The sequence below is a fragment of the Amphiprion ocellaris genome, chromosome 23 (assembly GCF_022539595.1).
Source record: "Amphiprion ocellaris isolate individual 3 ecotype Okinawa chromosome 23, ASM2253959v1, whole genome shotgun sequence".
NCBI lineage: Eukaryota > Metazoa > Chordata > Actinopteri > Pomacentridae > Amphiprion > Amphiprion ocellaris.
In genome coordinates this window covers 25,172,315-25,184,564 of record NC_072788.1, presented here as the reverse complement: position 1 = coordinate 25,184,564, position 12,250 = coordinate 25,172,315, and the positions used below count along the sequence as shown (strand labels likewise).

The window sequence follows — 12,250 nt, the reverse complement described above, 5'->3', positions numbered from 1 at the left end:
ACTTAATAGTGCAAATTTTATTAGACAAATTTAATTAAAATATGTGGCTAATCTTTGTATGTAACCTTGCTTTAAATAAATTACAGAAAAAATTAAAGGGATAGTTTGCAAAAGACTTTAAGTAACAGCAGTAGTTTTTGGGTTGGATTCTGATGCTGTTAGCAGTATTTTTTCTGCTAATTTCAAACAGAACTGTTAGCTAACTGACTGGTTAGAAAGACGCTATCGCTAGCAACACTGACAATGTTGACATCTGTAGTTTCAGCTCATAAATATAAATGTGAAGCTAAACTTCACTGCAGGCGACGGATTTATTTTACTTCAAAAAAACTCATCAAAGCAACAGAGATTTTAGCGTCACGTTTTACCTTCTTACCGCCGAGTGTCACTCTAAGCTCCTCCCCCGTGTCATTTGGCCCCACTCTCCCACCCCGGCCTTGGCGTGACCACGACCTTATAAGGCAGCGGCTGCAGGACCACGCCCAGCCGCCCCTGCAGGTTGGGCGGGGTGTCGCCGTCCGGCAGCCTGAAGCTCATTCGCTGGAGCAGAGATGACAGGAACAGGAAGAGCTCCAGCCTGGCCAGCGATTCGCCGACGCAGACTCGAGGCCCCGCCCCAAACGGCAGGAAACAGGAAGGCATGACGCGCTGTCCCTGGTCGTCGAGGAAACGGTCTGGAATGGCGGGAAAAGATCAAAACAGGTGATGCGTTCAGGTGTTCATGAGGAACTTGTTGTTAATCGAAGCTAGCTACATGTGTTAGTGCTACCTGGGTTGAACAGGTCCGGTTTGTTCCAGTGTCGGGGGTCGTGGTGAATCGACCACATGTTGACCAGAACACGGGTCCCACGATGGACAGCATGACCTCCGATGCTACAGGGGACAAAGAACCACCGGTTATTGTCATTATATGTCAAGATTTATACTTAATAAATGCAGCATTAGCAAAGAAATACTCAAAAAAACCACCTACATTCAAAGTTTTATTGCAGCAAAAATACGGCTTAGCTAAGTTTAGATAAGCTATTAGCATGAAGCTAGAAAGGCTACAGGTTAGCCTAGCATTAGTAGCGAATAATCTGCTTGTTAATTTGAGTGTATTGTCTCAAGCACTGTTTTTGTCTCTCTGCTAAAGAGCTAGCCAAAACTAGCTGCTAATTTTGTGCTAGCTAGCATCGATAGCTAAATAAACACTAAACTAAAGATCTATTATTAGTTATGAATTAAAAACAGCTGGAGTATAATCATCTGCCATCATTATTAAGAACTAAGCAGATTTGTGGTACAGTTGATTACAATTTGAAGCTAAGTTCAGACATTAGCATTAGGTTGGAGCTGTGATGTTAGCCAAAAAATGTGTTTTAAGTTTGGCTGTTAATTCGTTTCATATCATGCAAAAAAAACAAAAAACGGTCCTTTAATAAGCTTACAAGCTAATGAAATATAGTGGCAAAGCTAATTTCATTTTAGCCTACAGAAATTAGCTCTGCTAGTTAGCTTTTTATCTTCTTGAGTGATTTAAAAACTAGCCAAACTGTCCTTGACCTTTTAGTAAAAAAAAAAAATGCATACAAATTTAAATATATATCATGATAAAGACATATGCTAACTCCACTGGATGTATTATTACTCCATGGTATTTACGTTCAAGTGTAAAAAATTGTTGTGGTATTTTTTTGATAAATGTTCGTAGAGCTGCGGTTTGTATTTTTTTTCTGTGTGTAAAAACTTTCACTACTGCTTAAGGAGCCCGAAGACATGAATTCAAATTATTTCTTTCAGATTTTACTTCATTAAACTTTTACTAAAACAGAACATTGTGTGTCTCGTTTCTCTGTTTAGTCTAAGTTTAATCATTAGCATTAGCTGTGATGTTGGCCTAGCATAAGCAGCTAAAGTGCGTGATTGTGAGGCAAAGCTGCACATTTCTACTATTTAATTCATTATTTTTAGTTATTTAAAGTATATTAGAACAGTTTTACTTCATTCAAACATGACTTTTATTTATTTTACGTGTTTATCTGTTGGTTCTGTCTAAATATTTCCATTATTTTTGACAAAATATTTCAGTTTCATTCCTATTTTTATAGTTTTCTCCTTCAGACAGGATGAGCAGCTTACTGGTTATTACTCATTTACTAAAAATGATGCATTTTATTAAATATATTTTCCATTAAATTGTATTTTTATGGCACCAATTCACACATAGTCAGGGTAAAGACTAAGAAACCTGACATATGATTCCCAGCTCTGAAGAAAAACCTCCCTTTAATCCTTTTGAGATTATTTCAACTCTTTTTTTCATTTCAGTGAGGAGCTTCTGTCTCCACCTTCAGGCCCTGAGAGGAACTACACCAACACCGAGTCTGGATATTTGCTGTAGACTTCACTCTGTTTCTGTTTCTGATCACAACCGCTTCTTTTAATTTCCTTTTTAAAATTTTTCTTCTTTCTTTCTGGTTTCCATCGTTTTAACTGACAGAAAACATTTCCGAGTTCTTCATGTTGTTCTGTTTCCATGGAGATGAAGGACTTTAGACTGAAACATTAACCACAGTGACCTCAGATGAGCAGGTGAACGTGTATAAAGTGTACCTGCTGTCTTTCATGGCCGTGTGGGGGATCAGCACCGGGCTCACCGGTCGGATCCTCATTCCCTCGTTGATCACACAGTCCAGGTACGGCAGCTGGCCGCGGTCCGACACGCTCACCGCTCGCTCACCGCCCACCTGTTCGTCCAGCTCCTTCTGCACACGCTCCTGGACCTGAAGGGGGCGGAGCAAAGAGGCCAGTCACATGACCCCGCCATTATTTATGATCAGGACCCAGAGAAGAAAAATCTTTTTGTCAGCATCTGGAGTTAATCTAAGTCCTGTAAAACTGTCATTTTTACATTTTATTTATGGTCACACAAACTGAAGACGTTTGATGTGGACATTATTTACAATTTTGGCCTGTTTTTACAGTTAAGATGCAAATTATTACTTTTTTCCTGTGATTTTTATTAGTCACTACCTGTCATTTAACCAAACATAAAATTTGCAATAAGAAAATTATTTACCAACTTAAAATTTTAAATTATATAATCTAAAATAACTAAACATTACTGTTAAAAAGTGTTATTTTTTACAGTGTAGCTGTAATATCACCATAAATTACATTTTAAGAGGCTGAAAGATCATAAATAATACTTCTTCATAAATGTGTATTAATCTGTCACTGAACTTGAAAGTCAGATATCTGGGCTTTGAGTTTTCATTACTGGCATATTTTCTTATTCAGGTGTATTTTATTTTATCTTATTTTATTTTATTTTATTTTATTTTATTTGTCAGATGCGATTTCCAGTTTTCTCAGACGTGTAATCAGTATGTTTGATATGATGGAGGTCATGGATGGAATAAAGCCAACAGATTCATTTTAACGACAACTAAATAAAAACCCTGTTCTAATGAATAGTTAAAATTAGTGATTAGTTAGTGACTAGCTAGAGACTGGTTAGTGACTAGTTAATGATTAGTTAGTGACTGCTTTGTGACTAGTTAGAGACTGGTTAGTGACCAGCTCATGACTAGTTAGTGACTGCTTTGTGATTAGTCAGAGACTAGGTAAGGACTAGTTAGTGACTAGTTGTCAACTACTTACTGACTAGTTAGTGACTAGTTTGCAACAATGTAGTGACTAGTTCGCGACAACTTAGTGACTAGTTATCAAGTACTTAGTGACTAATTAGCAGCTAGTTAGCAGTGAGTTAGTGACTAGTAAGCTGATGATGACTAGCTAGCAGCTAGTTAGTGACTAGTTAGCAGATAGTGACTAGCTAGCAGCTAGTCACTAACATCTAGCTAGCACTGTGGACCTCGGGGTGGTGCAGCAGGTAGGCCAGGATCCACAGCAGCGTGGTCGACGTGGTCTCCACTCCGGCTCCGAAAGCTTCGGCCGCCGTCATCAGGACGTGGTCGTCCGTTATTCCCGACCCAGGTGACCTCTGGCCCCGCCCACCGTCCATCTGGCCCTTTAGCAGAGCGTCCAGCAGGTCATGGGGGTCGCCGTCACTCAGAGACGCCTGGACACAGGCAGTAAACAGGAAGTAGAACATAAAGAAACAAAACGTCTGGTTCATCCAGTGTTATTACAGTAATAAACATTAGATTAATAACCACTGTATTAAAAAACCACTGCAGTAATAACTACTGCGCCCCCTGCTGGTGTCACACTGCTTCCTGTAAACCTCCAGTGTTTCTTCTTCACCTTGTGTTCCTCCAGTTTTCGGGTCAACAGCTGGTCTCTGATCCTGATGGACTCCTTCAGCTTCCTGAGAGTCTGATTAGGAAAAACCTGGAACACAGAGTTTGTGTTTGTGGGGACGAAGATGAGTGATGCACCAAGAAAGGAAGTATAGGACAGGACAGAGAGGATGTTTTATAAAAGTGAGATTTTGTATAGAAATATTTTATAAAAGTGAAGAAATTTTATAAAAGAATATTTATAAAAAAGGATTTATTTTATAAAAGTGAAGGTATTTTATAAAAGTGAAGATATTTTATAGAAGTGATTTTCTAAAAGTGAAAATATTTTCTAAAAGTGAGAATATTTTTCAAACGTGACAATATTTTATAAAAGTGGGACATGTTCAAAAGTGAGATATTTTGTAAATGTAAGGGTATTTTATAAAAACTAAAAAATTTTATAAAAATGAGAGCATTTTATAAAATTATATCTTTTAAAAGTGAGGATATTTTATTAAAATTAGGATATTTTATAAAAATGAAGATATTTTGTAAAAGTGAAGATATTTTATAAAAATGTGAATATTTTATAAAAAATTAAGAAATTTAACGAAAATGAAAATTTTATCAACATTAGGGTATTTTATAAAAGTGTCAATATTTTATAAAAGTGAGAATATTTTATATATAAATAATATTTTATAAAAGCAAGCATGTTTTATTTCACTGAATATATTTTTTAAAAGTGAGAATATTTTATAAAAACAATACTTTACAAAAATGAGAATATATAAATAGTGATATTTTATAAAAGCCAGGAGCGTCTCTCCAGACCTTCATCCAGGGGTAAATGTCCACCAGTCCTCCCCTGGCGATCGTCTGCACGATGCCGTCATTGTATCGCATCACTTCCTGCAGTTCGGCATCTCCGTGTCGATAGGTGGCGCTGAACACCAGCGTGCAAACCACATTGGTGACGGCTCTGGTCACCGCAGGCGACGGGTCGAAGCCCCGCCTCCCACTGGACAGCAGCTCGATGCAGAGACCATCCACTGCCAACAGAACTGGAACCAGACGCAGGAAGTCAAGGTTTTTATCTTCTCACACAAATAAAACTCATTCTAAATAAGGATATCAATCTTCAATAAGATCAATTTAAAAACATTAATTTCCATATTTTAAAAAAAATGTTCTTTTACAGTGTTTGGCTGTAAAATGACACCACTTTATTGTATTTAAATCAGGTAAACATATAATTATCTTACAGATATTTGCTGTTATTTGACAGAAAAATTATGTATATGAAGGATTTAAAACTAATAAATATTTTTCTTCTTGTTATTTTACGAATTTTATGTTTTGTTAATTTACAGATTTTAAAAAAGTGTTTTCAGTACATAGAATGCACTAACTGCTCTTTTTAATGTACAGAAAATAACATTAATTTACATGTTAACCATTAAAACAGATAAAAACCCATATCTGGGATTTTTGTCAGTGTACACGGACTTTATGTTTTTTCCATTAATCTGAAAAAGGTAAATATCCAACAGTCTCATTCAAAAATAAACAAAAAATATAATAAAATGACAAAATTTTTAAAATAAAGACATTAAAGTCTCAAATTAATGGAGGTTTTAGTAGTTTTGATCAATTTAAGGTCTCCGTGCCTCTTAAAATCATGCATATAATCCAGACTATCTCCACTAAATTAAATCTGTTTTACAGTTTCAGTGTGTTTTTATAGGAACTTTACTATTATTTCATTATTAAAAGGATTCTAATCTATTTAATTCAACATGTTTTTCTATTTTTAATGAAGGTTTTAATATAAAGAAAGTAATGTTTTCTTCGTTCTTCTCTGTAAGTCTTTGTGTTTATTCTATTAAATGTTTATATATTAACATTTTTTAGTGTATTGTTGTTTAACATACATCTGCTAGCAGGTTATTTTAGTATTGTACATTTATTTTTCAGTGACGCTAACAGACGCTAATAGTCTGCTGACTGATATCTCTATATACGCTGATGACTCTGTCCTGTCGCTAACATTTTAAAGGTTCTGCTGCTGATTTATGTTCTGGATTTTAATTCTGACAGTTGAATGAAACGATGAAAACGTGTGTCTGGAGCTTTTACCGACGTCCTGCAGTCGGCTGGTTCCTTCTCCGAACAGAGTAAAGGAGTTGTGGACAAGGCGACGGTGAAACTTCCACAGAGGAGAGAAGTCACAAAATGCGATGTCTTTACCGCCTCTGGTCAGCAGGTTGGTGGTGACCTGCAGGAAAAAACTACAAACTGACTACAAATACAGCTATTCTGATGGTGACCTGCAGGAAAAAACTACAAACTGACTACAAGTACAGCTGTTCTGATAGTGACCAAAAGGAAAAAACTACAAACTGACTACAAATACAGCTGTTCTGATGGTGACCTGCAGGAAACAGACAAAACTACAAGCTGACTACAAATACCGCTCTGATGGAACAAAAACCTGACCGATGTTTTTCTGGGTCAGTAATCAGGTCATTTTCATTCAAAATAAATCAAACCCCAACATTAAGGCTGCAAATAACAATTATTTACCAAATATAAATTAGTCCTCTAAAACATGAACCAGTATTTCCAAACACTAACTAGTCCTTACAAATGTTATTGGATATAATGAGCTCGTCCTCTCAAACATTAACTAGTATTCTTAAACATGAACTAGTCCTCCTTAACATTCACTAGTCCTTCCAAATATTAACTAGTGCTTCCAAACATTTACCAGTCTTCCCTAATTAACTAATCATCTTAAACATCAACCTGTCCAGCTAAATATTAACTACTCCTCCCAAACAATAAATAGTTCTAACAAACATGAACTAGTCTTCACAAATATTAACCAATATCATGAGCTTGCCATCCCAAACATTACCTAGTCCTGTCAAAGCTTCACTAGTCCTCCCGACTATTAACTAGTCCTCCCAAACACTAACTAGTCCTTACAAATATTACTGAATATCATGAGCTCCCAAACATTAACTAGTACTTAAACATGAACTAGTCCACCTAAATATTAGCCAGTCCTCTAAAACATTAACTAGTCATTGCAAATATTATAGAATATCATGAGCTCATCCTCACAAATATAAACTAGGTCAAACAAGCATGAACTAGTCCTCCCAAGTTTTAACTAGTCATCCCAATCATTAACTAGTCCTTTTAAACATGAACTAGTCCTCCCAAACAGTATCTAATCTTTACAAATACTATCAGTATTGTGAGCTCATCATCCCAACCATTACCTAGTCCTGTAAAACATTCACTAGTCCCTACTATTTAGTCCTTCCTATTACTAACTAGTCCTCCTTTTCATTAACTTGTCCTCCATAATATTAACTAGTCCTCCCTATGTGAACACATTCATGTATTTAAGTGAAGAACGTGTACTATTCATCTGAGAAACACTATTTTCTTCAGTTATCTGGTTAAATGTTCATTTTGTAATAATAATGAACAAAAAGATTTTATTTAATAACAAAACTATGGCAGCTTTTACAAACTGCTGATTATTCAGCATTTGTCAGATACAGACTTTAGTTTGGTTCATAACCAACTAGTTTCACATGTAAACAAACAGTCGACCAGCAGGAGGTGCTAAACGACGATAAGAAACTAACAGCTGAGAGTTTTAGGAGTTAAGTTATAGCTCCTAAAAATGAAATGAAAATGTTAAATAAATGTGGTTCTGACCAGTGATTCTTGTCAACAGAAAAGCTGAAAATATTCCAGTTTTTCTATTCTAATAACCACATCCAGACCCAGAGTTGCCTCCACCTGGTTCTCACCATGTTGGGCCGTCCAGCGAAGTCCTTCCCTCTCTGCAGCAGAACCTCTCTGGCGTGTTCATGGCTGTTGACCACCACAGTGTAGTGAGGCCCCACGTGCAGCGCAAACAGAGGGCCCAACCTCAACCAAGATAAACAACCTTAACTAGCTGCTTAAAGTTTAGGATTTAATACATTCAGACTTCAAAATATTAAAGTTCACCGTCACAGAAGAACCAGAAAACATTCACAGTCATGAAGGTGGAACTCACTGTTGGTTCTATAACTATTAACAAACTCTACCAGGACCTTAACTAGTTCTCTAAATGTAAACCAGTCCTTACACACTTTAACTAGTCCTTAGAAACATTAACTAGTCCACCCCAAACCCATGAGCAATCACACTAACTAGTCCTTCCAAGCATTAACTAGTCTTTACAAATATTATTGAATATCACAAGCTCATCTTCCAAACATTAACTAGTTCAAACAAACATTAACTAGTCCAACCAAACATTAACTAGTCCAAACAAACATTAACTAGTTCAAACAAACAATGATTAATCCTTACAAATATTAACTAGTTCTCCCAAACACTAACTAGTCTTTACAAGAATTATTGGATATTATGAGCTTGTGCCCCAGATATTAACTAGTCCAACCAAACATTAACTAGTCTTGACAAATATTAGTAAACATTTTGTCCAACATTTAGTCCTGCCTATTATTAACTAGTTCAACCAATAATTAACTAGTTCAACCAATAATCAACTACTCCCTCCAAACACTAATCAGTCTTCTGAAACATAAATTAGTTTTTTACTGATATTAATGAATATGTTGAACTAGTCCTCCCTGCCACTAACTCATCTTCCCTAACATTAACTAGTCCCATCAAACATTAACTAGTCATCCCTGCTGTTAACCAGTCCTTCGTACTTTAACTAGTCGCCTCTATCATTAACTAGTCCACCTTATTGCTAACTAGTCCTCTCTATAATTAACTTGTCCTGTTAGACATTAACTAGTCATCCCTATCATAAACTAGTCATCCCTACCGTTAACTAATCATCTCTATCATTAACTACTCCTTTTAGACATGAATTAGTTCTATTAGACAGTAACTAGTCCTGTTAGACATTAACTAGTCCTGTTAGACATTAACTAGTCCTATCAGACATTAAAAAGTCCTGTTATGCTTTAACTAGTCCTGTTAGACATGAACTTGTCCTCTCTATCATAAACTAGTCCTGTTAGACATCAACTTGTCCTCTCTATCATGAACTAGTCCTGTTAGACATTAACTTGTCCTCTCTATCATAAACTAGTCCTGTTAGACATCAACTTGTCCTCTCTATCATTAACTAGTCCTGTTAGACATTAACTAGTCCTGTTAGACACGAACTAGTCCTCTCTATCATGAACTAGTCCTGTTAGACATGAACTAGTCCTGGTCCTGGTCTTACCTGCGGCCCAGTCTGGTGAACATCAGGTGTGGGGCGACGTCTCTTCTCATCCAGGGCAGACTGCCCAGGACCGGGAGCCTCGGCAGCCCAGGGATAGAGCTCCGAGTCTGGGGAGCAGCGGACAGACCTCTGGGTCTGGAGCGTCGGAGGATGAGTAGGACCAGGAGGACCAGGAGGACCAGGAGGACCAGGAGGCCGGTGGACATGACGGCAGTGAGGAGCAGAATGAAGCGAGAGGCTGCAGACGGACTTTAATGAAGCCAGCCGACCTTGCAGAGGGCAGAGGTCAGAGTGTTGTTGTCGCTGTGTGACCGTCAGAGTGTTTATCTCAGACAGCCTTCATGTTATCAGGCTGCACGGCCCTGGTTACCACGGCAACCTGCCTGATGAACACACCATGGCAGAGCTGGCTTTTTAAAACACCACTTTATGTATTTTATTGTTCTATTATTAGAGTAAATGTTATTAGTTTTAAATTACAGAAGGAACAAACGACAGCCTGAATCCAAATAAAATGTCAGGAAATGGTGAAAACTGGTTTGGACTTAATGTTAGACTGATTTGGACCTAATTTTAGACTAGGACGCAAGTTGGACTTAGTTTTAGATCAATATATGAACTTAGTTTGAGAATGGTTTAAGATATGTTTTGGACTCTTTTCAGCCTTGGGTTTTGGTGGATGTTGGACAGATGCTGGACTGGTTTGAAGATTAGTTTTGATCTTGATTTTAGACTTGGTTATATTCTGGTTTTGGACTAGTTCCAGACTGGTTTAAGACTAGTTATAGAGTGGTGTGGGACTAGTTTTAGACTGGTTTGGGACTAGTTTTAGACTGGTTTGGGACTAGTTTTAGACTGGTTTGGAACTGGTTTTAGACTCATTTTGGACTAGTTTTAGATTGGTTTGGAACTAGTTTTAGATTGGTTTGGGACTAGTTTTAGATTGGTTTGGAACTGGTTTTAGGCTCATTTTGGACTAGTTTTAGACTGGTTTAGGGCTAGTTTTAGACTAGTTTAGGGCTAGTTTTAGATTGGTTTTGGACTAGTTTTAGATTGGTTTGGGACTAGTTTTAGATTAGTTTGGGACTAGTTTTAGATTAGTTTGGGACTGGTGTTGGACTAGCTTTAGACGGGTTTTGGACCAGGTTTAGACTGGTTTAGGATTAGTTTTAGACTGGTTTGGAACTGGTTTTAGACTAGTGTTGGCTGATGTTGCATGTTGACTCCATGATATTTCATGGCTGTGTAGGTTTGGACCATCGGCTGCAGGACTCGTGGTTGTAGTTGTGCTTCTTTGAGACTCTGGCTGGATGTTTTGGTTCTTCAGGATGACTTTGCTCAATCTGACATCTCCTGATGCTGACCAACGTCAACGTGGAAACTTTGGTTAGATCTTGGGTTTAATTGTGAGTCAGCGGCTGCAGCTGACAGAAACTTGTGACGCTATGAGGCTCCGAACACACCGACGTCTCCATTACAGAATTATCAGTAACAGGTGGAGGAGCAGCGCCATGGCAACAGCCTCTCTGGCTTCGCCCACACATTTTCGTCCATCGTCCATCTCCATAGATCCCCTTCACATGTCCGTCTGACAGGGTTCCAGTGGACTCTGCAGGTTCACACGACGCGTTAGCCGGCCGCAGGCTGCAGAACCTGGACCAAGATGCTGTTTTATTAGGTCGGAATGCAGCAGCAGAACCTGAAGGACGATGAGTCAGTTTAGTTAAGTTCAACATCCTTAAAAACATGTCAACGTTTTAGTAAATTGAGAACATTTTGGGCATGTGAGGACATAGTTCAGGACAGATGTTGGACTTAGTTCTGGGCTAGTTTGGGACAGATGTTGGACTTGGTTTTAGACTAGTTTGGGACAGATGTCGGACTTAGTTCTGGATTAATTTGGGACAGATGTTGGACTTAGTTCTGGAATAGTTTGAGACAGATGTTAGACTTGGTTTTAGACTAGTTTGGGACATATGTTGGACTTGGTTTCAGACTAGTTTGGGACAGATGTTGAACTTGGTCTTAGACTAGTTTGTGACAGATGTTGGACTTGGTTTTAGACTAGTTTGTGACAGATGTTGGACTTGGTTTTAGACTAGTTTGGAACAGATGTTGGACTTAGTTCTGGACTAGTTTGGGACAGATGTTGGACTTAGTTCTGGACTAGTTTGAGACAGATGTTGGACTTGGTTTTAGACTAGTTTGGGACAGATGTTGGACTTGGTTTTTGACTAGTTTGGGACAGATGTTGGACTTAGTTATGGGCTAGTTTGGGAAAGATGTTGGACTTAGTTCTGGATTAATTTGGGAAAGACATTGGACTTAGTTCTGGACTAGTTTGAGACAGATGTTGGACTTGGGTTTAGACTAGTTTGGGACAGATGTTGGACTTGGTTTTAGACTAGTTTGGGACAGATGTTGGACTTGGTTTTAGACTAGTTTGGGACAGATTTTGGACTTGGTTTTAGACTAGTTCAGGACAGATGTTGGACTTGGTTTTTGACTAGTTTGGGACAGATGTTGGACTTAGTTATGGGCTAGTTTGGGAAAGATGTTGGACTTAGTTCTGGATTAATTTGGGAAAGACATTGGACTTAGTTCTGGACTAGTTTGAGACAGATGTTGGACTTGGGTTTAGACTAGTTTGGGACAGATGTTGGACTTGGTTTTAGACTAGTTTGGACAGATGTTGGACTTGGGACAGGAAAACATTTTGGTGAACGTCCTTCAGCTGGTGAAT

General features: G+C 37.9%; 1 protein-coding gene across 3 annotated transcripts in view; it reads right to left on the bottom strand.

The window, feature by feature from the left end:
* LOC111579695 (steroid 17-alpha-hydroxylase/17,20 lyase) overlaps window positions 1–12,250 on the bottom strand; it is a 14,190-nt gene extending 1,940 nt beyond the window's left edge. Inside the window, exons 1-9 of one of the 3 annotated variants that reach the window (XM_023287072.3) lie at window positions 9,508–12,250; window positions 8,063–8,183; window positions 6,369–6,507; window positions 5,064–5,293; window positions 4,252–4,338; window positions 3,860–4,066; window positions 2,596–2,765; window positions 770–873; window positions 369–674 (exon numbers count right to left, since the gene is read on the bottom strand). In XM_023287072.3, the coding sequence (XP_023142840.1) occupies window positions 409–674; window positions 770–873; window positions 2,596–2,765; window positions 3,860–4,066; window positions 4,252–4,338; window positions 5,064–5,293; window positions 6,369–6,507; window positions 8,063–8,183; window positions 9,508–9,713 (1,530 nt within the window). In that variant the 5' untranslated portion in view covers window positions 9,714–12,250 and the 3' untranslated portion in view covers window positions 369–408. Of the gene's footprint in view, window positions 1–368; window positions 675–769; window positions 874–2,595; window positions 2,766–3,859; window positions 4,067–4,251; window positions 4,339–5,063; window positions 5,294–6,368; window positions 6,521–8,062; window positions 8,184–9,507 lie in introns of all 3 variants that reach the window. The other 2 variants (XM_023287074.3, XM_055007405.1) reach the window with 2 other exon arrangements.